General features: G+C 42.2%; 3 protein-coding genes across 15 annotated transcripts in view; 2 read left to right on the top strand and 1 right to left on the bottom strand.

The window, feature by feature from the left end:
* Positions 1-20269, bottom strand: part of LOC111250883 (palmitoyltransferase ZDHHC20-B-like) — a 40479-nt gene extending 20210 nt beyond the window's left edge. Inside the window, exons 1-2 of the mRNA XM_086989384.1 lie at positions 20132-20269; positions 6440-6917 (exon numbers count right to left, since the gene is read on the bottom strand). Coding sequence (XP_086845510.1) covers positions 6440-6447 — 8 coding nt within the window. The 5' untranslated portion in view covers positions 6448-6917; positions 20132-20269. The remainder of the gene's footprint in view (positions 1-6439; positions 6918-20131) is intronic.
* On the top strand, positions 309-22925 carry LOC111250881 (uncharacterized). Of its 8 annotated transcripts, none has more exons than XM_022806803.2 (11): positions 309-1165; positions 14063-14324; positions 15839-15970; positions 18597-18807; positions 19039-19324; positions 19497-19950; positions 20239-20416; positions 20675-20965; positions 21158-21493; positions 21772-21865; positions 22061-22925. In XM_022806803.2, exons 2-11 carry the CDS (start codon positions 14186-14188, stop codon positions 22700-22702), a joined length of 2763 nt encoding a protein of 920 aa, XP_022662538.1. In that variant the 5' UTR covers positions 309-1165; positions 14063-14185; the 3' UTR covers positions 22703-22925. The 8 variants fall into 8 exon arrangements, with proteins under 8 accessions (XP_022662538.1, XP_022662536.1, XP_022662540.1 ...); XM_022806801.2 differs by having other exon boundaries at positions 20657-20965; XM_022806805.2 differs by having other exon boundaries at positions 20657-20965; positions 21772-21845; positions 22061-22203.
* Positions 22926-25783: 2858 nt separating this feature from the next.
* Positions 25784-25968, top strand: part of LOC111250880 (uncharacterized) — a 95426-nt gene continuing 95241 nt past the window's right edge. For all 6 annotated transcript variants that reach the window (XR_015327848.1, XM_086989367.1, XM_086989370.1 and 3 more), the window contains exon 1: positions 25784-25925. The gene's annotated coding sequence lies outside the window, so the exon portion shown is untranslated. The remainder of the gene's footprint in view (positions 25926-25968) is intronic.

Below are 25968 nucleotides of genomic sequence, written 5' to 3'. Positions count from 1 at the left end.
TTTGGCTATTTGTTGCGTACCCTTGAGCTACTAAGGCCCCCGCTACCACTACCACGAGTGACACGACTAGTGTTAGTGGCCGCCCATGTAGTCGTGGATGCGATCACAATGCGGTCCTCTACGGCGACTGTAGCAGCTGTTAGAAACCTACAGAGAAACCAAATGGCTGGTTTGTCGCTCTCTTGATCGTCATCGCTCAGTACCACTGAGGAAAGGGAGAATGGCCGTCGAGGCACGAGAAAGGAGACAGTGCTGATACGCTCTCGGCGTTGGGAAGATGCCGCGGCTGAACCGACGGGACCGGCCGGACATTAAGAGTCTGGGAGAACAAGATTGAACGAGACCCATAAATGTGAGCTAGCCAGCCAGCTAGAAAGCCGACCACGTTAGCACGAGTTGCGCGCACCAGCGGGTGACGACGGCGGCGGCATCAATAAAGCTTAGTACAGCACTCGCCAGTGTCGTACTCGGCAGTGCCTGGAACTGCGTTTAGCCGAAAGACCGAGCCAAAGGATCATGCGTGCCAATAAGCGGTAGCGCACAGGGGACGTCAACTAGTGATCCAGCTTCTAAGCGACCAAGGCGAAAGACCAAATGGAGTCCTTTTCTTCCTAAAGAAACTGGTTCATATTGTGCCGCCGATATCAGCTCGGCTTTCATTATCTCGTATCAATGACTATTTGCGGACAGGTCAACAATCGAAAACGTGCATTGTGCTTGGCTTCGGGCAACTGCAACGATAACCGTGAGCTGTGAAAAACACTGCGTTTGCTAAGTTTAGTGCAGAGAAAATAATTTTGCCACAGACTCATCAGCAAAAACTTTGCGCACAAATGTAGTCTACAAGTTGCTCACACTGTCTGCAAGGGAACTTCATGAAGAGACGTATGTCTCCACGGTCCCTACTTGAGTATACGCTAATTGTAACTGCTGGAAAGGACAGAGTAAGAGTGCGGAGGTAGCAGTCGGCTAACTAAAATAGACATTTAATGCATGAGCAAACACTCGAAAAAGTTGAGTGGCATGCAAACGTATTAGAACATTTATAAAAATATCCAGTGCGTGTCATTCAGTTGTACAAATGCCAATGCCAGTCCTTAAATGGAATCAGGTTGATTGATCGTTGATAGAGCAGCATAGGGTAGTCGTCGTACATCTTAGACAGGTAGGTGTTGGTAAGATTCGGACATTGTGTTGAATATTGATCCGTGAACAAATATACATATATGTATGTATGTGTTTATTTTTATTCATATCTACGACGCGTAATGAGAATCCGTTTAGCTACGAAATTATCAACAGCACTAACGTTATTACATTGCTTATAAAAGATTTTTGAATTTAGAGATGGATATTCTTTTTCAAAAACATGCGAGTAAGCTAGTGGACTCGAATTTACTCTGTTTTTTGTCGTCATTCTTAACTATTAATTGTGCTCAGGGTATTCAAAGCATTTTCGTTTATGATCAAAATTTGAAATGTTTGTATGTTGAATTTGAAAAAACACATAAGAATGTGTTAAAAGACGACTCACCAGTAAAATAAGCGCAAAGCTCAACGGGTAATGGGATTAGTACCATAGTATCATGGAGTGTACGATCAGCTTCTCAAGTTGCTTATTTCAACGTCCTATCATTGGCAGTGCCATGTACTACAACTTATTATAATTTTACAGTTACTTGCGAATGAAGTGATATCAGTTTTTATATGACTACAGTACCGTTGATTATTAACTTGGATATATATATATATATATAAATATTAAAAATTCTCCTCCTCATTGGATTAACAACATGGTATCATTAAATATTAGTTTAAATGTGTTATACTGCCTACTTACTGGCTGCTACATCCTAGCATAAGAACAAGTCCTGTGCGGCTTAACTGAATTGGCGGCATGTAACGCCGAGTTTACGCGCCTCTCGCTAAAAGCACGATGGGCAAAATCCTGTCTTTGCACAGAAATTCCCGAAGGTCGATACAGATCGACAGAAGCAACTTGCTTTTACATTGAGGACACCATCGTGTGCAATGAGTTGTATAGATGCTAGCATTCGTCGAGGTCAGCTAGTCAAGAAAGGCCCAAGATGTCAACAGTGATGACGGTTAGATAAAATTGACGGTGCTGTACTACCGGCTGAAAACCAATATGTTTTTCTCTTAATTTTTAAACAAGCAGAAGCTCTTAGGTTTCACGGAAGATTTTCTAGGTAGGAGAGCTCCAAACCACGCTACTAGGACACAATATAGCTTGATAAATGCTTTAACATCATATGTCATACAAAACAAAGGCTTGCTTATTGTGGTAATTTGGTGCTTCTCACTACTTCTTGTGCGAACTTCCTATGAGAAAACTATATTAGCTAAAGAGCGCCTGTAACGCTAATTAGAGCTACAGTGCCTATAACACTTTACTGTTAGTGCAAGAAAAAAAATAATTGCTTTGCAGGCTCAAGGTCCCGCTTTCGGTAGTTTTCGGCTTTCAGTTCTGAAATGAAGGAAAACGTCCGATATTGTAGGCCCAATGCTCGCGGGTTACAACTAACGCTCAAGGTAGGCTTGTATTCTACTACACCATAGTCAAGTTTGAGACATCGTTCCGCTCTATGACGCCCGAAACAAAAAGCCGTGTATGCTACGATATTGACGTTTTTAATGCCTGAGTGAAAAGGCCTGCGTCAAACTCGATACACTTTGGTGCTTATGCATATGTTTGGCAATCAAAATTCGAGAAAATTAAAGCTTTGGAGCGAAGTTGCATTCAACGATATCATGATGAGAAGCGCCACACCTAACCACTTCATAAAAGGAGGTGCATTACTTGAAGCCGATTGGTGCGCTTCATTGACACTGACGCTATCTATGTTAAATAAGCGTGATCCTTGTTCGACCTGAGCGAATAGGTAGGCTTCGAATATGTACGAGTGTACGAATGTGCACGTATACAAGATTACTCACGAAACCACTGATAGCCTAAAGCGGGTATACGCAAGCCGCAAAGGGTGTGGGCGTGTAACGTAACTTGTTAAACACATGGTAAAATTATGTAGCTGCCAATAGCACATCTAGGTTAATGATATAGGGCAACGGATGTATGAAACAACGTTACAGAAAACTACTAGCAAAATTCTACTGTTATAGTGTTATTTTTTAAGCTAACAAGCTTTTCTCTTTTTAATAAAGGATGCTACCTAAAACAATAATAATAAATTTGTTGAGGATTTTTGCGGTCAGCTACAGAAGCAAAAGTGAGTTTTGCATATAAAATATACCTACTCTATATATATATATATATATATATATATTTATATGGAAAAGCGAGTTGTATTTACAGAACATATCTCTTGATATGTTTATGTGGCTCAAGTATTTTTTTCGATGGCTGTTGCTTTGGGTCTGAGCAGCCAGAACGGCTACGCGATTAGAGCAAGGTTATTTATAAAAAAAAAAAAAAAAAAAAGTAAGAACAAGCTGCAGATTGACGTCGGATCTTTTCCGTCCAGAAATACGCATTCAACGCACATTCAGTCTAGTTTCTTTATCGGGCCACTGGACGCAAGTATTTATTTTGTACTCATGAAACGGTCAGCGGTGTGAAGATGAAAACCAATTGAGCTCAGTTGCAGTTAATTGAGTTTTTATGAGGAAAGTCACTCGGCATTAGTTGATTTTGAAACAAAGATAATGATTCACGATGAAAATAGACCCTTACTGATATGCTGTATTTGTTTACACGGGATACAACAATATCTCTGCGGCGTCAACGTACACCCGGTACGCTCTGCCAGCTCTTAATTGAAATGACTATTATACAATCTAGCGCAGTAGCATTTCTAGGCAGGGACACTTATTGGTTGAGTACGTGCGCGTTGTTCTCGTATTTGGTCCTCCTGAACTGCTTGCAACTAAAGTGAATACTCGTCACGTTAGAAGGCAACGAAGAGGCTCTGCTCAGACTGACATACGAAGCAGACGTTCTGTCATAGACGAATAACACAGTTAAAAAGATGGCCACCTGTGTACGTATCTACTCTATGCTTTAATAAGCCCACTAGACGAAAGTGTCCCTGTAGCTTACGGCACCTTGGTACGTCGCAAATAAACCAGTCGTAGAGTTTATTGTCACTCTAGTGCATAATAGACCAGAAAAGGTTTCCGTGTGTTAAGAGACTGTATCAACTAAAACAGCATGACCAGTACAGGAGTTCATCTCTTCAAACGTTCCACGGCGAGTTCGCCTGTTGATGACCATCGTGCCCGTTGACACGAATGCATTGTCAGCACTATAATCTTGCTGACTCTCGAACAAAAAAAAAATTACAAAATACCTTCTTATTACTTTTTGGCTGTCTTCGGCAGAAATTTATTTTTGGTTGCGAGAAATTCATAGTCAGCGTCAGTTGCTGTTCCCTGGCTTGGGACGATTATTGGGAACATAGACAATTAATGGACGACAATATTTGGAAGAGGTTTCCTCGAAAAACAAACAAGATTAGCCCGGGGTGAAAGCTAAGGTTGTTTTGTTGCGTCGTATGACACACCAGACAAGCACTAACTGTTGAAAAATCATTATGAGTCACTATACAGAATCCTGAAATTCAAATCAGCCTGATTCCCAACTGCACTTAGCAACGTTTTGTATATTCTATTCTTACAGGACAAGTTATTTTACGCGTACGATGAAATAGCCCGTGGTGTGAACCAGCTGGTTTTGTCTAAATTTGGTAGCTGGGTTAACGTGCGCTTCCTACTATGTCTGGATTTTGCATGTTTCTGTTTAGATAGAAGTGAAGATAGAGCGCTATAGTATGTAGAGCTGTCAGCAAATATCACATGGAACCTGATGTTGCGGCAGTCAATCGACACATACGTGTCCCGCACAAACAATCATCGAAGTGTTAGCGATGGCTTACTCTTCAACTTTCATCTGAAGTGACATGTCACTCCGTTTCCAGCCGTTGTCCATTTGGATTCATTGCGAGCAAATATTAAATTGACCGGCTCATGCATCGCTTGGCGAATAAAGCCGAAAAGCTACATGACACTTCCCACAAGAATCGGGTATTTATGTGTTTCTCTGGAATCGACTTCGTATCCAGATGAATATTTCAGTTGCTAACCGCACTCGACAGAATCAATCTTCGAACCTCATTTCTTCAATACTACTTGGTTAAACATGGCCGTATTGATTGATTAGTTTAACAAGCCTCATGTCTAATGTAGCTATTCAACATGCACCCCTGACTAATCCAAAAACCTAATGTGATAAAAAATAATGGCCAAATGAGCCAATAAGGACTTGTTACTAATTGTAGAATATTAATTAGCTACAATGCAACACCTACTTGATCTAATCACAATATTATCATTTAGGTGTGTTATACGTTAGTAGAACGATTCCTTTCTCCGACAGGATTATTACTCAAGACGCTGACGTCAGGACAATGCTGTAATTAGCTATCGGACAATATGCAGTGAGCCATTGTGTAGCCCAATCCCTACTAAATTCAAGAAATAGAAACTTATCTATTTGCTACCTAATCGGAGACCATCACGCGTTGCAATCGTTCATTCGGCCTTTCGAGGCAACGTTTGACAGCGTTAATTAACTTATGGCTGACCCGATAGGTTCTATATAACCAAAAATAGCAAAAATCGTTTTCGCTTTGTGGCCCAAACGCGTAACTTAGCCAGCCACCTGAGCAGCTGACGATTTATCTACAGGATCAGCATCAATTATGGCATGTTATTACTGCGGTATGTTGGTCATTCGCTAAAAGTTTGATCCAACCTGAGCGACTCCGATAAGGATGTTCGACATGGAATACATTTTGTGGTTGAAGCGTAGCTATCGTACTCAAAACGCTTTGTTTCAGTAAGAAATTTTCAACATCATTGTTATGCCTGACAGAGACATACATTGTGACCACTTTCTTTATACTTATCTCTCCGTATTTAACGTTTTGTCCTACCTCTTATACTGAAATTGATCGTACGTATGCCAATCTGATGCTTAACAAAAATCATTCAATCAAAAAAGAAATTTCCTCTTTGTTCTTCGTTCAGGATTGTGTGAACTCTACAACTTGTTTTCAGCCGGTACCCTGTTTAGCTTTAGCTTAAAAAGTAAAGTATGTAGCAGTGCTTCGTAATGTTTATTAGGATTATCACAGGTACACTTTATAGGTCAATGAGGGTCGCGTGTAGTGCTATAAGGCACTCAAACCGATATTATAGATTATTCCATTGTAGGCGAAAACAAGTTGGGTAAACTGACATTAATTTATAGAGCGGCATGTCTATTCCTATACGTGCAATGCGCTCAATGCGTTGTCTGCCTCTTGTTTGTCACGATGCCTATTTGTCTTCTACGTTTGATTTCAGCTACACTGTCTTGCCAACTCGATGTATATATAGCGTCATTCTTTGGCTTTCTTACCCGCTCATCAGGTAGCTGGCACGATGATACAGATCAGTGGCTAGCAGTTCCTTTTAGCAATTCCTATTTCCTGAAAAATTTCGGACTAATATTTACTGCTGCAATAGACTGTTGCACGCTTTTTTCCTCATCACTGTCTGAGAAGTGTACGGCATTAAGCCAAGCTAGGCAAAATAGGCTTGCCAAATCACTATTTTCCAGGCACACCAAACAGCGTTTAGTCACTGGCTGTCCAGGCAGAGTTGGTCCTGGTCGAGCGGGACCAACCACGTTGCTCGTCGTCGTTATTCCGTTGCATTTTAGATGTAACACGGGGAAGCTGGCTTGACTAATAGCTGCGTTATGCGATCTTTGGAAGGCGTTTGCTGGGTTAAAATGAGGGAGCCCAAAGGCCCTAGACACTGTGTCGCACCCGGGCACCTCTACCCTTGTTTGTGCGATACAAGCATGCGAAGAGGCTGCAAAGGCGTAATCGTTTCTGCAAGCAGCAGAAAAAAAAATCGTATTATTCAGTTGTCATTAAGTCATCATTAGATAGCTATACGATGGCTAGATTGAAGAATGAGCTAATACATTTAGCTATTATCAAATCGGTCAAAACTTGGAAAATACCTGAACACCGTGCAGGTTTTACCTTGCATCGAACAAGCAGCAGCATTCTTCATTAGTGACACATTTAGTATTTATTTGGAAGAACAATCCTATCCACATTGAGTATTTCGGAACACGTTCTTCACTTGAGGCTGACATGTTGATTGACTATAGTACTATACAGGCCCTCTGAACCGTGTGCGCATACCAGCCTGGGACATATAGCCAACAGAAGTTGTACCATGTTTTTTTCATTTAACCTCAGAGTCGCTCTAGTTAAGAAGGTAGAATTATAAATGATGATAACGTGCGTAGCTTTACTAGCATGTATCCACTGAGATGTATGCTTGATCATTTCGAAGCGTTTCATAGGCTGCTGCATCGCATACAGATCAAGTACACACACACGTCCAAACCTGAATATAACTGTTATGTATAAACATCGTTTAAGCCGCCTTCGACCTATTACGAAAGGTAAATTCGTATATAGCTAGGGTGCGTACTGAATAAACTAGATGACATATATTTCGCAGAACACATTGTCGGCCGCCATTAAGTGCTTTCAGTCGGCCTGCACGGACAGGCAAAATGCAAACTGGTTGGCCTGATCTAGCTAAAGTCCTGCAATAAGCTTTGCAGTAGCAACGGAAAGAACCTCTGGCAACTGCCATCTTCGGGAAGATTCTTGGAGGGGACAGACCGCTCCAACCACGAGGCGTTATTTCCTCGCCTAAGCATCACACAGCGCCCAAACAACTAAGTAGCCAGAAATCATCAACTAGGCGACGATCAGAGTTCTTCCTTTTCTTCTTCTCGGTGTTTTATTATTCCTTCTTTCCATACGCTCGTACGCGTTGAACGTCGGGCGTTTCCCGGCGGCATAGTTTGTTCGGCAGGCCTGCGTGAGGTCCTGCGTAGGCATATTTGCGACAAAGCCAGTGTTGCTGCTTATAGCAGTTGCTGACAGGCCACAGTCTAGAGAGGAATAACAACGCAGGCCATAAGCTTTAAGCTATAGGGCACCAGGCGTTCGTCGGTCGAAGCGTCCTGCCGACTTGCAGTCTCTGTTCGTGACAGGCAAGAAGATGATGGAATATTAAAGTTCTTCTAGAGTCAGTGCTGTCATCTCCGGTACCGGCAGATGTGAGTTTTACAGTTCAGTTTCTGTTATACACAATGTAAAAACGATTGCTATTCATTTGAAATGTCCTTACTTGAGCTTTCTCTGTATTTGTGCGTTATGGTTGAAATTGAAAGCCGACAATGAAATGCTACTAGGAGATGATGACTCGCGAGTGCGACAGCTGGACAAATAATTTCTATATGTCTAAGGAAAGACGACGCGATCCGAGACCAGATGGAATAATATCGTGAAAGATAATTAGCGATAAACCCACAACTAAATGCGAGCTTTTGTATGTATGCATCGTTAAAAAATCGGTTGTCGATAATTGGTTTTGTTAAAGAATTGCTCATAGAAGAAACATGATTACCTGAACCGCCCGTTTCGCACCAAATGCGACGCGGTGGTTGAATCCGCAAAAACTCAGCATCATGTATGTACGTATGAATTTATGTATGTACATACATATAGTTTAATGAAATTTTGATATTTAAAAGTGCTTCTCTTTATCCGTGTAAATAAGCGATCGGCAAAAGTTGGGTCTGGGCACGTTACGTTCTAACTTAAATTGTGAAATACCTAGACGTAACTATTTAGGCTTGCCAAAGTCGCAAATTGATAGTCGCGGTATGATATAATCTAATTAATAAAATAAACGATTGTATGAACAGTTACACTAATATGGACGTTCATTTATAGCACTGTTATACTATTTTATTACGGGTCAACTGCTCTGCGATTTCAGCCAGCGTACTACATCGAACGCGATTTTCAGAGGCACTGTATGAGGCATGAGTTAGACTCCATCCGTACCGTATCGGCTAATCTCATTTAAATATTCTATTTTTATTACGTTTTTTTTTTTTGCTATGTCAATCTTTTTGGCTAGCTAATTGCTATTGATACGGCACAACAATACAGGAAATTGACAGTATTAATCATTACTGGTCATGGGCAGCATCTACACAAAAAAGCACACAGGGGCCACGACCTTGATAAGCGTTCTCACAATCGTTCAATTATAGTATAAAGACATTAGTTCATAGACATATCTATTATGTTTTGTTCTGCCACTACCGTGCATGAATCAAATACTCGGCAGATAGTGGTACGATAAAAACAGAAACAATAAAAATAACAATAATACCAATCTTAGTTTCCGGCCTCTATGTTGTTCCTCGCCAACGATATCGCAAAAACATCGAGTCCATTCTGAAAGGCAAAATCACAGTGTGTTCCATTGCTCTGAAAAAGGGGATCCTCCAATGGTCCTTTGCTGGTCGCAGATCGGTGAACTTTTTCGCTAATTCTGAAAATGGGGTCGATTCCGCATAGGGCCTTATAAGAACGATAACTATAATTGCTTGCCCGGTGCATTCGTGTCATTGCTCACGTATGAATATAGTAGTGTTATTCGTACGTGTTATCTGCACCACACCGTGTTATCAAGCATGTTCTATATTTTCATTTGATAGAACTTGTCGGTACTTGTTTTTGAGACGGCGGGTCGTTGTCCCCTTTTACGAGGCATAACGTAAACCTATAATTACTAACTACGAGTGCCCGTTTGTGCTCAGCAGAGTTAACATGTCTAATGAAAGCGGATTGCTGACAACATCTGTATGGACTTCTGTTAGCGCTCGATGTAGCCATATGAAGAAACACTTCCAATTACTGTTGTTGTTGTTGTTAAACCCGACTGTGAGGAAACAATGCATTTGTCGATATTAGTAACATACGGGAGTAGAGAGTTTTCTGATGCTGATACCCCCGAGTTCGCGTTGGTTATCAGTTTTGTTCAAGATCCCTCAGAGGTGTATGGCCATGTCGTCAATTCACGAAGTAGGGTCTCTTTTTCTTCTGTTAAAACCCAGAAACCTGACAACTCTGTTAAACTGTGTCACTCACGTCCCCTTGTGAGTGCGACGCTTCCTGATCATACGCTTGACTTTGAAAGAACAAATCTCACACTTATTTAGATTGATTATACTGGACGCTTGCCAAAGGGATGCACATCGTTTCGGGGCGATTGGAAAGCATGCTGTAGGCGTGGGCGTTCTTGTTAGACGACGTTTACGTAATACTAGGTCTATATGTGACCTATAAGTGAAAACAAATACTTAAATGGCCCTGCTGCTGGCAACTATTTGCCCTGTTCAGTTTATTAGGTACTGAGAACAGATCAATGAATGCTCCCATTTTGACCTTGTACAAAGGGAAAATGATTGAATTCAAAGAAACAATAGCCTATAATTTTATTAACTGTTATCAAGTAAGCATCATTTAACTTGTGAACTTAAAATTGTTCGAGCCTAAACCTTTCATCGACCCAGGTACATATGATGATTGTTATACGACCAATAGAGTAGCCAATGGACTCGTATCTTGCTTGGGATCAGGCCCAGAGATAGACCGCAATGCTGCCTATTTTGACCTCTCAGGTTGTTTGCACGCACTGTTTTTTGCCTTGAAAAAGGTTGACTGTCGTCTGCCTAACAGAATGCGCCTGAATTGCATCCCGCAAGTTTCCTCAGTGAAAGGAATTAACATGATTTTGATTGCATATAATAGTTAAATCGCCATTTAATTGACACAGAGATTAGGATTGGTTGAACATCTTAATCAAAGACTAACCGCACGTAATCCCATCCAACTTCTAAGCGAGCGATGGCCTTACGCAGGAGACGTAACATCTGTGAAGAATTCACGTTCATTTTACCTGCTAGAGAACGGTAATCACCATTGTAAAGCTGGACCACATGACTGCGAATGAACACAGCTCGAAAAACGCGGAGTCATTAATAACATAAACAGCGTAAAACTCATATCTATAAATGTATACATAAACGCGACAAAATATTCAACTTTTCACTATAGCAATTTTTAATTAACCAAATTACTTCACTCTGCCCATTCAGTATATTATAACTAATATTACTACGTTATTCTGGGGATATTGCTTGCTAGTTGTTGCGGCAAAATAGCTGCGACTTTGTTTCACTGTTATTTATAGAGCAAGCTTAGTTGGACGACGTGGTGCCACTGATAAGTGTTTTTCCAGATACCCACGAGCGACCCACGGGGTTCGATATCCGCATGCACCCAGCCGAAACTCTGTGGAGGCACTCTGCTGTTAAGCATCTAACGTAGTGGGGCCTCTTGTCACTACAATCACAAAACGTTTCTATTTCTGTTACTAGGCGCACGATTGCAGGCGACCAACAAGATCATACTCTTGTCGATGGCATCTTGTCCTGCATGTCTTGTGCTTGAACTTGTCAAAGTAGTGAAAAAGAAAGTCAAAATGGATTAATCATACGTTAACAAATCATCCATTTAGCTTGATATTTGTTTTATGAAATAACGCGATTCAAATACGTCTTATTGGAGATTCTGTCAGGCGTTAATCACGTTTACCGTAAGGACGTTCCCTGTTAGAATAACCAGTTGCCACTTCAACGTTGTCAATAATTTCGAAATTACTTTACTCTGCCTAGAACATATTTCGACGCTAGTTTAGGCGTCTCGTGATTGAAAATGCTATGATATTCCTTTGTAACAAAAAGCAGACATTTCTGTTTGTCGTATTTGCGATAGGTATGGTTTCCGATTTTTAGATTAGGAGGGAACTAAAATCACTCCTACCCTCAAAAGAGCGAATGTTCGTTCTATTCCTTATCGCTACTGGAGGCAGATAAGCCAAGATGATACGTTAAAGTTCACAAGCTGTAATTCAGTAATGATTACAGAATTTATCAGAATCGGTTAACTACTTGCCACCGTAAACGATGTCGGCCATAACGACTGCCTCGATCAGACGTTCCGTTCGACTGAGTAATCGCACGCTTTCCACAGCGCGTAGCGTACTAAAAATGAGTGACAGGCTATTGGCTATAGAAATGCCGATCGCGTTTCGTTCCCTAGGTACGCTACGGTAAGCTCAAAAGGTCAGCGTCTTTGACCATAACAGCCATTAAGTATAGCTATACGACGTCATTTGTGTACTCTTGAGCCGCGGACGATTTAGTTCATTCGGGGCGCAACCATTCACGAGCTGGTAGGGTGATTCATCGACGCCGAACGACAATTGCCTCATCAGTATATCTGATATACATGATCACTGATTATATGGTATAGTTATTCTCTGAGGTGGCATTTTAGATCATAGAGGTCGCGGTCGAGGGTAAAAGATGCTTTTTGCAAATGACCGAAGCGTTTTGAAGTTCCAGATTATTGCTGCGCTGCACTTTCGTGCGTCTGAAAGTTGCTGAAGTTTGTTGTAACAAAACGTCGAATATCCGAGCAGAGGACAGACATCGGAATCGGTTTATACACATACAAATATGACTTACGAAAGGGGAGATACAATATAATTCGTGCTGTATTGGGAGGGATATTCTGCGTAAGTCACACGATGATGATGGTTGTCATACGATGACGAGTTTTCTCTAAAGCTACAGTAGACCACGAAATATCAATGGGAAAAGAAGGGATGATTAGCGCTGAAAACCATCTGTAAAAGGCAATGCCCCACGGGGAGTCCTAGAAAAATAATGCGATAGAGTGCTTGACGTATGAGTGCATCTGTGCGGCACCATTACCGTGCTGGGTTTGATCCCAGTGGCCTTTTCTACAGCGACAAGAGACTGTACGTTTACTTCCAGTTTTAGATAAGAATATCAAAAGCGGCAGAGGGAATAATTGCGTAAGGTCCTATCGGACGACTTACTTGGCTTAGTTTTTTCATACGCCTTGTAAATACATTTTCGCCTGTCCGATCATTAATCACTCGATTTTTAGAAAAGCATATACACAGAGACATATCAGGCTTTCGCCAGACCTCCAGGGCCGTTGCGATGAGATTTGCCGATTCGTTTCCTGTCCTCGATCGGATTCGTTCAGACTGCAGAGCTCAATGCTAATCTTGTTATTGATAAGATCGTATTGAGCCTTCTTTTGGCGCTCAGTGGACGTTTGTCAGGTTCTACGACTGGACCACAGGGGCCTCTTAGAGCTAGTAGCAGCTCAACTTGGCTATAGTTGAATAAGCTATCGGGCAAAAGCGGCTCGCCGTGCAGACGTCAAGTCAGATACGTGATATTATCCATTTCACAATAGGTTTTCGTCAGAGGGTCGCAGTGGCATCGTATATAGGTCACACCCGAAGGCAATCGGCTGGATGTGTCGAGGTGTACGTCACTGAACGCGATGCTCAGTCGTGCAAACGTAACATAGCAGAAACAGCGTCAGAAAATGATAACGAAAGTTTTTACTAACCATTTATTGAGTGTTAAGCCAGGCTAATTTACTTAATTTGTCTGAATGCCAAACGGAGAAAAAAATATAACTAAGCTGAGAAGTAGCCAACCCTTGAGACCTGAGTGGAACTGGCGGCAACTGTTTAGCTCAAGAGCCTGTAAACGTCGTCCACAATGAGGACTCATTGCCCTAATTTTGTCCGCGAAAAAAGCGATGCTGCGAACTGGGATGCTACACGCGACGCCTATGAAGACAGAGGAAAGTCTTTGTATCTCAGATGTAGAGTCTGGGTTTGTCTAAGGACTGGGCTTTATAGGATGCTTCTAATGCTCAACGGGTGTTTCATCAGTGCTTCGTAGTAATTTTTCAGTTCGGCTAGAAATAAGGGTTGGGTCGAATGTGAGCAGAGGACAATTGCGAAAGCATAGAGGTTTCCAGCACAGAGATAACTGTGCTGTCCATGATATCTGTCCGTGCTATACAGTTGACTCATTCATTGATTTATTGTAAATGTCCAGGGGGTCTCGCGTCGCCTGTTAATTTCTGTGTACATTGATTCTGTGTACTTGTAACTAGTAATATTTGATAGCTAATAATTTTTTTTGAGCTAATATTTGAGCTAATAATTGTGCCATCTTTTGATCTTGCAGGGGAACCATTGTTAAGTGAAAATTGACTAGGCGCTTTTATCGGTACAGTTTATCACTACGCTTTTTAGCCCCCTGGAGCCGCATTCAAGTATTTAAAAAATCACCCCAGACGACAAAGACGGAATGATCGACGAAAATCCAGATTTTACTCACGGTCTAAATTGGAGCGTGGACACGAGCTTCAGCAGGAAAACGTCGCTACTTGAAGACGAAAGGGAACCGCTCGAACTAATGCTCGACTCCGATGTCACACAACAGTCCAGTAAGTAAAACGATATATATATATATATATATATATATATAGTAAACGTGAGATCTCGTCTGAAGAATCGAGCCGATTTGTTTCGATGAAATCGCAGCATGTAGCTACTCGTTGCGATAAACATTGACGCGTTTGCAGGTATACTGTCCATTAGGATATAAGCGCAAATCCGTATATATCAAATACCATTTAAAAAGCAAAGTATTTTTTTAAATTGTCCTATGGAACATCGTGGTATGGTCTTAAGCATTGCATGCCAGGTAAATAAAAGTGGAAGATTACCAACGTGTCTACCGAGATTGAGAAAAGATTGCTACAGAATTGTTTTGCATTACGCATCCTGGCCAAAATCTTTTTTTTTTTACGAAAGTCGCATCTTTAGAATGCCGTAATTGTGAACTTCAGCTAGTAAAATATTTAATTCATTTTATATAGTTATTCTATTAATAGTCATGATCCAAACGTTGTAGATTTGGTTATGTGCGTCTTGTCAGACCATACTTGATCTATACTACCTGTTTTCATAGCAATATTCATTAATTTTTGAATATTAGGCATAAACACAAATAATATTTGGTAAATATACAAGACCGCATGGCCACGTTTTGATTTTGGTGTGACGATAGTAAAAATTCAGCTTGGCCAGGTTGTATGCTATTCATATATGTGCGCAATTGTTTTTATCGAACGACGCTTGGTTTTACCTGTATGGTCTCCGAATGAAGTATAGCCCAGCGGGCGAGTGTTTATGCCGTTGTGTTCCTTTATAAAAGGCCGTTAATAGGGCCCAATTGGATAAACATCAATTTAGATCTATTGAGAGACATCTTTCGCCACCTCGATTGACAGCGTACTCTTCGTAACTGGAACTCTCATTGGACGCTCCTCTGAACGCTCCATGAGCAAAAAATGAGCTCGGCTAGTGCTGCGTGTTCGTCATTAGGAGAGATCGTCAGAAAAATCGAAATATTCCACCCAATTAGAGTATACCCATGTTCCTGTTTACAGATTCTGCTTGGACACAATTGGGCTGAACAGTTTTGATGGTACCAAACGCATTAACAATATGTTTTTTAGCTTTTAAAGGACGCTTGCTTAATCTGACTGGCTGGTGAAGGTCATCAAATGGGTGAGTTTTGCAAAGTCGTTTATGGAACGAGGTGCATTACTACTCGTTCACGGATAATATATGTGATGTTTGTAAGATGTATTGACGATAGCGAACACGAAATATATACAAATGGTAAGTTTGCGGGCAGCATAGAAACTTAATTTGTACATTACGCTGTTCTAGAAAAGCGGTTTTCAATTATTGCAGTGTTTTTTCTAACTTTAAGTTGATTTTTATTCTTATTATTTTCGTTCAACGATTGCTAGCAACAATGACATGGTTTCAGTTCTGTGCTAGGTACTCAAACCAACTTGCGCCAAGAAGCTCTGCTCATCGATGATCTCTATTATCAAACGAATTATTGATCGATGGCTACTCTTGAGTATTGATTGTTGAATTGCAGTGGACTCCCTCGACGGTTTCAATTCAGAAGCGGAGCTGATCAAACTCGAAAGATGTCGAACAATACCTGTCTCGGCCCTCTACGATGCTATGCGCCACGCCGAAGAACGAAATCGACAAAAATTAGCCAGCAGTACGTAATCGTTAAAATTTACCCCACAGCTCTTCAGATTTCAAGCTGAGTTACTGCATCGTACATTCGCATTAGTCATTTCCTGAGCAGACATGCTCATCCTAAGCCTACGACGAACGCTAGGACTCCTCAGCTGACACGTAGGGGCGCATCGCGGTTCCGGATGCGCGATATAAAGTGTGTAAGTGATGTTAATATGACGTTGGCCAGTTGACAACGGCTTCACCGATATGCTAGAGCTCCTTTTCTTCGAGGTGCAGAATCGCCTATTGCCCGTTGATTGTTCGCAGTCGGCTGCTGAGCAGCAGGTGGCGTGACCATGACTGAGTCATCCTTTTCCTCTATATATATTTGCTTTCACGTACCTCACCCCCACCGAGAGAATCAGCGCGGGAGAGGGTGTATAGCTAGCGACTCTGCCTTAGATCGTTCTAGTCGTCAGTCACAACCTGCCCGTACCATCCTGTATTGTGCATAATGGCCGGTTCGTGTAAACGGAACCGCTTAGTTCACTGGCCTTGAACATTTTTGCCTATAGACCCAAAAAGGGAGATCCGCCTTCATTCAATAAATGCTGATATTGATATGATTAAGGTTGCTATGTATCTGTGCATAGTGTTATGCATATTCGTGATTAGTGACTATGCCAACTGATTGATGTTGTGACGTTCAGTTTCAATGGAAGCCAGTCAATATACAGGTAAATGTATGTTTCCAGAAAAAGGCAAATCGGTTCGCCTGGTACCATTCTTTCCACTATAGTGGTCGAAGGCTATGGGCGCGTTACCGGTCCGATGCCCCTAAAGCCATTTTCCTGACCGAACCATTTTCAATTTAAACCTTCAATCAAATTAAAGTTAAAAATACCTCTTGTCGCATGCATATGTTGCGATCCACTGAAAGTATAAGTCGGAACGACTATATCAAGAATAAGTGAACAAAGCGACAGGTTCAGCCATTACGTATTCTGTTTTCTGTGTATAATTTAGTAGATGTCGTAGTTGTAACGGGCTTGTGTTATGTGCATGCTTGCCTTAGTTAGTACGTTGTGACAGGTATCAATGCCACTTCGTGCTCAATGAGGTTCCGATAGGTTAAATCCCCTCGATTTATGGTTACCTGCCGTGCTGGCCGCAGCACATAATAATATCGGTGACCTACATATAATTAAATAGGTCTCTTGTCCTGATAATGCAAAGCTGGTTTACTAATTCTAGCTAACAGAGAAAAACGAAAAACAGTTTATCAAGCCAATCTTTGCTTAAGACCCTGTCTAAGGCAATTATGTAAGGAGCCTATGGAATACGATAGTGTACCGCTGAAAAGAAAAGTCTGTTTAAAAGGTTGCTGGACTTTTCTCTAGCAGACTTTCCACTGTTACCTTTAAGCACAGATTTCGAATTCGGGCATCACTAAGATCTCCCACCTTTCTCGGCGCTCCTGAAAGATCTGCCAGCAAGAATTACAAAGCCCAGAAACCTGGTCGAGGTAATTTTCTACACTGACAACGTAGCTATTGACAACGAATCCGGTTCCAAATTCAGCAAGCGTTAAATAGACTGTACATAACCTCAGTAGAGCTCGGTCTAACTATGCCAATGGCGAAACTGTTTGCAAAGAGAGCGCGGACCGCTTCCCAAGACGCGCTTTCTCTCGCAGGGCCGTCCCTTGCCTACGTAATCAGTTTTCCTCAGTACAGGCTTCTTTTTTTTGTCCAACGGTAGAAATTTTTCGCTGCGCTGCGCTGTGCAGAGAGAACGGTGGTGATACATATCTTATCTTCTCCCAGTGGTTAGCGCTTGCAGGCTGAATAGTCTCGATGGCTACTTATCGTAGATGTGTTCTCGGATTTCACCACATAACACGAAATCTTCTAGTCATCGAAGCTTCTAGCAGAACTATCTCTATTCATGGAAGACTTGAAACGACGGTTCAACCTGCCGCTAATTCCTACCTTCAAGGAATATTTCTTGGCAGGTCAAATTAGTATGTTTAGAAAACAAATTGACAGAACTAGACGTAGAGTTGTATAAGTCTGGACGTATGTTGAAACATGCATGGATGATACTAAATCGGTCCATTCACCATGTCGCGCGATGCATGGCTTGCACATTAGCCATGTGTTACCCTAAATGTTTAGAAATTAAATGAAATATGTATGTGTATCAGATTCAACGAACGGTGTAATCTATAGCATACTTCTCTGATCTCCTACCTCAAAAACACCTACCACCTTAACCAACCTAAAAGTGTTTGTTTGTTTGTTTGTTACAACAAAACGGTTGTACAAGATCTAGTTAGTAATCTAATAGTTTTTGTGATCCATCTGACAAAGGTCGATATATTGTATTGAACTGGAAAGTACCATTGCTGAATTGTCACCCAGTTAAAACTCCATATCTATGGAGAAGTGGGATGACTTAAGGATATATAACAACCAAATAATAATGACAATTAAAACAAGACGGGACGCATAGCTAAGATTGTTTCATGAGTAGCGTTTTTAGGCGAAAGGAAGAATTACTACATTCGTGTTTTTTACTTTTAGAAGAGACGAGGGATCCTTCGGCATGATCTCTCCGTCAGTTACAAAGGTGTTCTCTTTCTACTATGTAATAACTAATAGGTCGCTCCTTATCAATGAGCTCATTGGGTTCACTATGGGATCAGGACTACAAGCAACGGGCTACTGACTATACTCGTGAACTTCAAGAACGCGAAAACACAACAAATGATGATGATGACAAGTTGCCAGACAAAGAAAACGCCGACCCGGGCGTGCTAGTGTCGCAAAAGGAGCAAAGTCCTCCGATTCCGATCCAGCATTCATTCAGATTGTGAGTAATTGGTTTTCATCAAGCGGTTACGTTTATTAGCTAATACGCTTAAAGACTTTCACGTGAAATGTGTATACTATATTTGGTTGACGTGTACGTGACCGCCTACAAGAGGCGGTCACGTACACGGACAGTATTGCTTGAAGGTTAGCAAACATACAATACATTGTTCGTTGTCAAGATGCTGTATTAGATACATATCATGACAATAATCACAATTGAATTCCGCAGGCACACCCCGATCCCGGAGGAAGACTGCTGCAGTTCCGGCTCGAACGAGAGCATCACGTACGTATTTATGAACCCACAACCCTTACCGGGTAACGGCCAGAGCGATTGCAGCGACATGATTTCGTTTCCAAGTTCGACCTCCAGCACGTTTGGTCACCCGCTGATTTCCGGTCACGCGCCCGCCTCAAATCCAAGCTCGACTTTTCACCATCGTCAGCACCAGTCACAGAACACTTCACGACGAGTCATCAGTAGTGATAATGATGATTATGAAGAATTCGCCAAGGTAAGCCAAGGGTGCCGAGACCCGATAAATTATCCGAATATATGTTGTGCATAAAGCTAGTAAAATATGCTCATAGCTATTTTGCAAAGCGCATTTTGCATCTTTTTTTTAAGCGGCTCCTCTATCACCTATACAGTATAGTGATACGTCGTCACGTTTCTTCTTCGTGTAGAGAAAGTCTTCCGGCCTTCCCGAAAGTCTGCCACATGGTGTCGGTGAACAGCCGCGCACCCTCTCAATGGACTCAATTGATGTTGAACACTGTATGAACTTCATCAATCGCGCGGAACTTCTACCGACTCAGCACGAAAATTACCAGGATCCTCAGATGACACATGCGGGCTACCAAGAAGCTCCTAATGGTTACAATGTCGAAACGCCGCACACGACACTAGAGCGACATGGAACGGCAGCGGGACGCCGTTTGCACCGAGAAAATTCCGGTATCCATATCGAGAGCACTGATCATGAATATCCCGGTATAGAACCAACACCTTACCAAGTGGACAGCGCCGCCACCGATCTGGAGACAACCGGACCCGAATGTCCGCCACGGCTTTGGAGCCTGTTGCATCGCCCGCAACATCACCCCACGCACAGCCACGACTCCGGAAGTGACTATGATGGTAGTAAAACCAAAAGGGCAACTGGGTTTTGATCTGTTAAGAAGTTCATTAGGCGGTAATCTAATCTTACTAAATGGTAGTTTTTCGCAATCGTTCTTAGAAGATCTCAACATTAACTAGAGCTATTGCTTATATGGCCTAGACGTATCATAAAATTCGTTTAGTGGGTTCTATTACTCACGGCTGTCATTAGCGGGACCAAGACATCACGACTGTTGAGCTACATAATTAATTATGCGCGAACAGCGACCTCTAACTGGCACTATGTTGTATTCAATGGCTGTTCAGGAAACGATCTTCCGAGTTACCGAGTGGCCTCTCTACAGCGACCTCCGAGCCAGGTTACACGTCGTTCTTCGGCGAAAATTCGACGAAAGCCATTGCGAACCCGAGCCATTGAAACGCAGACTGATGAAGACTTGACTGGATACTCGTCCCAACCTTCTTCACCTGGTATTTCGCGCAAGTGCGTATCATTGAGCTGTTAACGAACGCAAAGATAATGAATGAAAAAAAAATATATTATACGCCCACTGATTTTGGAATTGAAATTCCGTATCTAAATACGGACCTGTATGACAGTGTAACAAGGCAGTGATATCAGCTAGATCAAGTAAATAGGCAAAACTAGTGCTAAAATCAGTTTGTACCAGTGTAATCAAGCGATTAAAATTACTACTTTTAGTAGCTAACATCCTGTTTGGAGGGCTGTTGTTATATTTAGGAGTTTCTCCGATGAGAGCTATGCACTGATGCGTTCGATTACTTCTGGGGGTCCTCTGAATCAAGCTACCGAGCAACTTGCGGCACAAGGCCATCTTGAACCTGCTGTTCACCTGCTCACCGAAGTTGTTTCACTGATGAAAATGATGATGGCAAACTTGCCCTCACAGCGTTGTCGGGACTGTCAACGATGTAAATGTTGCTTGACCAAACGCCAAGATCCGATATCTCTTGACGATAGGCCTAATTCATTAAAGTCTGTTGAACACCCGAATTTCTTGAATCTGTCTTCGTAAGTAAAGCTACTACTTGGCTTAATCGATTGCAAGCAGAAGTGTATTTTGCAACAATGGATTCCTATAACAGAAATATAGTTGTCTGATTCCGTTGTCAATGCAATCTATAATTCGTATATCGCTTTCTTGAATTACTAAATACAGTTTCTCATTTCATATAATCCTTGACATCTTTTGTCGAATTCAAGCTTGTCCGACACAGCCAGCAGTGATCCTGAATCAACAGGCCCAGCTGCACCTGCTTCAGCCACTACCCCCTCGACGGCGTTCCGCGAAGGCTTTCTCATTGAACGATTCCGCCAGTCGCGACTAGACCGTATAGCAACGGCGTGTAGCCAAAGTGAGCTTGACGCTGAACTCGATTTAGGCGCCCCCGACTCGTTGACTTGTGATGCCAGGGAGGGCACACATCTTTCGGGAGCTTCTACACCGACCGATGAATTTCGAGCCTTTCCTAGTCTCACCCAGCTGACGATGCAAAAAGCAGCACAGACGGGCTGCATCGGAGATAAAATGAGCCCAACGTAAGTTGATGAGAGAGACAACAGTATGAATTGTTTCAGAGTGTTGCGAATGAGTTCTCAAGTTGAGGTTGCTTTATTGATCAGTCGTCTACTGCATGATTTGCGAGCAACGTATATTGTCATACCGATGCTATTAAGAAAATACGAAAAGCTAGTTTATACTTTTTATATATGTTTATATTAAAGAAAAAAACATATGTATTATGCTATTTGGTGAAGCAAGGTGAATTGCTTTCCCCATAGGACTCGTCAAACATAGTTTCTACAATCTGTTTTAGGAATACGGCGGACTCGGGTATTAGCAACCGCTGGGAGTCTCATGGCAGCAGCTGCGGATCAACAGGCTCACGAGGTAGAAATGACACACCTGCGGTATGTCTATTCTCTATAGTACTACTGCATCGATAGAAATATGAAAATATCTGGAACTTCTAGTTGATAACGATGTTACAATACATCCAGTGCGTATCCCCATGTAAATTAAATTGATGAGAGCGTCTCCCTGTTAAACATATGCTAACGTTTTACGTTTCGTTGACGATTTTTTATCTCTAATATTGCACGCAGAGTTCTGAATCGATGAGCGGTGGACCATCTTCACTGTCATCGCCTGACAACACGCCAGACTCATCACTTAGCCGTGTGCGGACCGCCGAGACAGAAAGCCCCGTTCTCACGCACTGGGCACAATTGGCTGATGAGCCCGTTCGAACAAGCACACCTCTATGCAGCCTCACCACTTGGGTGGAACAGGCAAAGCATAACGGCCGACCCTTCGATTATTATAGTGACCAGAACACGCAAGTCCCAACCGTTCACGCAAATTCCGGAAATGGCCCGACTGAATTGAACATCTCCCGCAAAACAGCCCGTTCAAAACTTTCTCGTTACGAGTATTCCGTTGATGAGCTCGATTCCATCACAATTACCCCCGCGCGAGAAGTTACCCGACCATCAAAGTTAGCCCTAATGAAAGAACGTGAGCAGCAGGCGGAAAGGTTTCGTAATGAAGAATGCAGGAAGCTGCCTTGGCAACTGCCCCTCGAAGATTGTCAGCACCTGGACTCGCCGAAAAACAAAAAGCCCCTCGATGAACTGAAAAAGAAATGGCAAATACCGTATGACCTCATCCCTAATGATAACTATCTTCCTTTGCCAACGCATACACGGCTTCGCTGCTCACCGGGTGCTCCACCGCAGGGTCTATAGATTTATGTAGTCATAAAAACGTCTGTTGCAAGAAAGTAGCCAGATCGAATGAGTCTGAAAATCCTATAACGAATTCCCAGTTACAACATAATATAACATGGTCTCATTCACCGATGCTATCTATAACCCCAACCTGTACCTAGCCTAATTTTGAACACACTGTAAATGTCAACCTTTACAGAGTAAACTTGTAAATAAATTTTACTTTATTGAAAACATATAATTGCTTGGTTAATTTTATAGAATTCGCAGGTTGATTCGAGGGAGGTCTGCTGTTGTCGCAACGATCAATCGTTAGCCTTGATCTTCGACAATATTGTCAAGAACCGGTTTGTTTAGGTAGCGCCATTATCTGGATATATCAGAAAAGAAATGTAAGACTTCCACGCCGCATGTTTGTCCGAATTCATCTGCTCATATCTCAAGCGAAGTTCTCTCATGGAAAGGCCGAAGCACAGTGAGCGCTAGTGAGATACCACTCTGGATTAAAGCGTTCCAGAAATGCTTTTTAAATATTTATATAGAGACATAGAATAGAACATGTAAATGACGGTAATTCATTTCTCTAAAGCCTACAATTTCTTCAGAGTACTTCTTCCCGCCAAATTCCCTGAATTAGAACAACGCCCGGAGTTCGTTAAATAATGGCGTTATTTATTAGGTAATCAAATTGATCCCTAAACGACGGTATTGGACCATATCGAACTGATCACGAATCAACTTCTTCACTGCTCAGTTACCTTTACTACTAGTATCTATAGCAGCGAGATAGTTTTACTAATTATGTTGTAAATAAGAGGTACAATACTGACTACAAAGTAAGGCTTTGAATATATGAATGTTGTCGGCTTGTGAGCGACATATTTTCTTCGTGAAATTTCTTCAATTTTGAGTAACAACGGATAATTAGCCATCGTTTATTAGCTAAACTGGGTCCAGCCACAGAGACTTTCGCATCGTCCTTTTGCTACTTAACCGACACGATATCTAAAATGTCTTCGATAAATGTCTAATACAGACACGATCGGTATTTTTATTGAACTATTCATTTTGGGTTAGTGTTTCTTCATAGTCGATAAGCAATTCAAAATGTCAATGCTGATTCAATATCAGTACCTTCATCGTCAAGATACGTTTTCGAAAAAATAATCTGACCTAACAAAAACAATCCCATAGAGAAGACTACACGTGATTCGGACATAAAGTTCGCAAATGGGAACTTCCCTTATCGATCCTTCAGGTATCTCGGCCTCGGGGCTTCCTGAGCTATTACCGGTACTTTACACTTAAGGTCTCTTACTTGACGCTTTTTTTGCCTTCGTAACCCCTGCAGTCAGGAATGACCCTCAGCGATCGCATTCTATTGTAAATTCACCTTAGGCTTGCTTGTTCATTGTAAGTCATGTCGAAGGGTCGTACGAAGTCAGGCCTACTTCCTCGGCCAATCAGTGACTTATTCGGTCGATCTGTCATTGGCGAAAGCCGTGTTAAAATTATTGACTCATAATTGAGATCAAATGAAGATATAAGCCAACGTATTCAGTAGCAGCAAAATGTACGGTATGTGAGCTAAGTTCATCGTACCAAAGCTATATCGGTGCGGGTTTTGCAGGGGCGATTTCGTTGTGAAAGACAACAACGAGTTGGACGTTACCCACATTCAACCGGTCTTGGAATAATTTTCGACACTGTTTGAGACATTTTGTTTTTAGAACAATTAAACCTAGTATCAAGCCAATTACTGTAGTTGTTTAATTGTTTGATATAAAATTTTAATAATCACCTCCTATCCATTAGCTTCGATGATCCACCTCATTAAGAAATGCCTATCTTGAATCTCTATTACACCAATAACTTTATAAATGGCGTGAACGGGCTTAAGGCCTGCCCTTGCCCAAATCAACTAAAGCAATAAAAGGTCCTTATCATTGTGTTAAAACAAATGTTTTGCGCCGTACGCCCAGTTCAATAATTAAGCATTATCTCGAGCAGCTAGCTTCTAAGACGAAATAAAACCTGTTATCTTCATACTTTTACCACTAATATTTCCTGTAACTCCGGAAGAAACCGCAAAACAGGGCAAACAAGCCCGTTTCAGGACCATCTCTATCTGTGACCTTAATTCTCTAACAAGCGCACATGAGATTCGCAATGACAGCAGCATTTATGATTATGTACCGCTGTAGTCTTAAAGTGAGCCACCAGCGAGTACAACCACATCAACTCTAGGACAACGGACGTCTTGTGCGATACTGTGTATATGGTACTGGTCTGGTGGCTTTAACTAAACGATGACTACCGCCCTCAACAGGGACGCCTTCCAGTTTGGCCTGCTACTCGTTTGAAGCTCTGATTCTTCATTCTCCATCTTCGGTGCCGCTGCTGCTGCTGTCGCCTTCTCCGGTGGGTCTCGAATGGAAGGTGGTATCGCGGCCCTCTCGCAGTTTAGCGCGGCTTGCGCAAAATACACATACACCTGGCTCGACTGTCGCGGCCGCCAACTAGGCCAGCGAGGACCATTACACATAGATGTATCTCGACTGTGGTCAATGGTAAAACGAAACCGGGGGGCACTTGAGCCCGATAGCTGCAGCAGCAACAAGCCCTTGTGGTAGTTTGTGCCGTGTTAAGAAGCGCGACAATTGCCACTGCAGCTGCTTTGGTCTCGAACTAGGACCCGCCAAAATGTTGTTTAATTCTCCCACCTTCTGATCAACGTGCGCGAAACGACAGCTCGTCATCGAATGGAGAAAGGCGAAATGGTCGTTGAGCATCATGCAGTAGCCGGTGTGGATGATGCGTGAGTGACTATGCGAATATTACGGTCACCTGACTTACTAAACAAACCCGCTTCCTTCTTCCATTTTCATAACGTACATCTATAAGCATACGTGAATAGGTGCGCGTGCCTTATAATTAGTGTGACTAATATGTCGTCAACAAATCTTAGCGCTACTGTTGGTGTAGAATTAAGGGAACGACCAAACAACGACAGGGCAGTCATCTTGTAATTTCTATCGCCTCCAACAAGACATGTGATGGACCGGAAGCTACATTGTCTGTGCGGATATCGGCAGGTGCCAGTTCGCTAAGGGACACTACAACTTGTTGATGGTTGACGGGCTAGGTGTCTTCGTCCGCGATTCGGGCTCGGCCTGAGCTCGCAGTTCAGGCGACGAAAAGTGTCTCTCCATTTGGTGAACCGGACAGAGCGTTAAGGGAAGTAAGCACCGATGGTTTGTGGAATCTCCTAACTTGCGACAGCT

The sequence above is a fragment of the Varroa destructor genome, unplaced genomic scaffold, assembly GCF_002443255.2.
Source record: "Varroa destructor unplaced genomic scaffold, Vdes_3.0 BEIS01000005.1, whole genome shotgun sequence".
Taxonomy (NCBI): domain Eukaryota; kingdom Metazoa; phylum Arthropoda; class Arachnida; order Mesostigmata; family Varroidae; genus Varroa; species Varroa destructor.
This window is presented reverse-complemented; position numbering and strand designations above follow the sequence as displayed.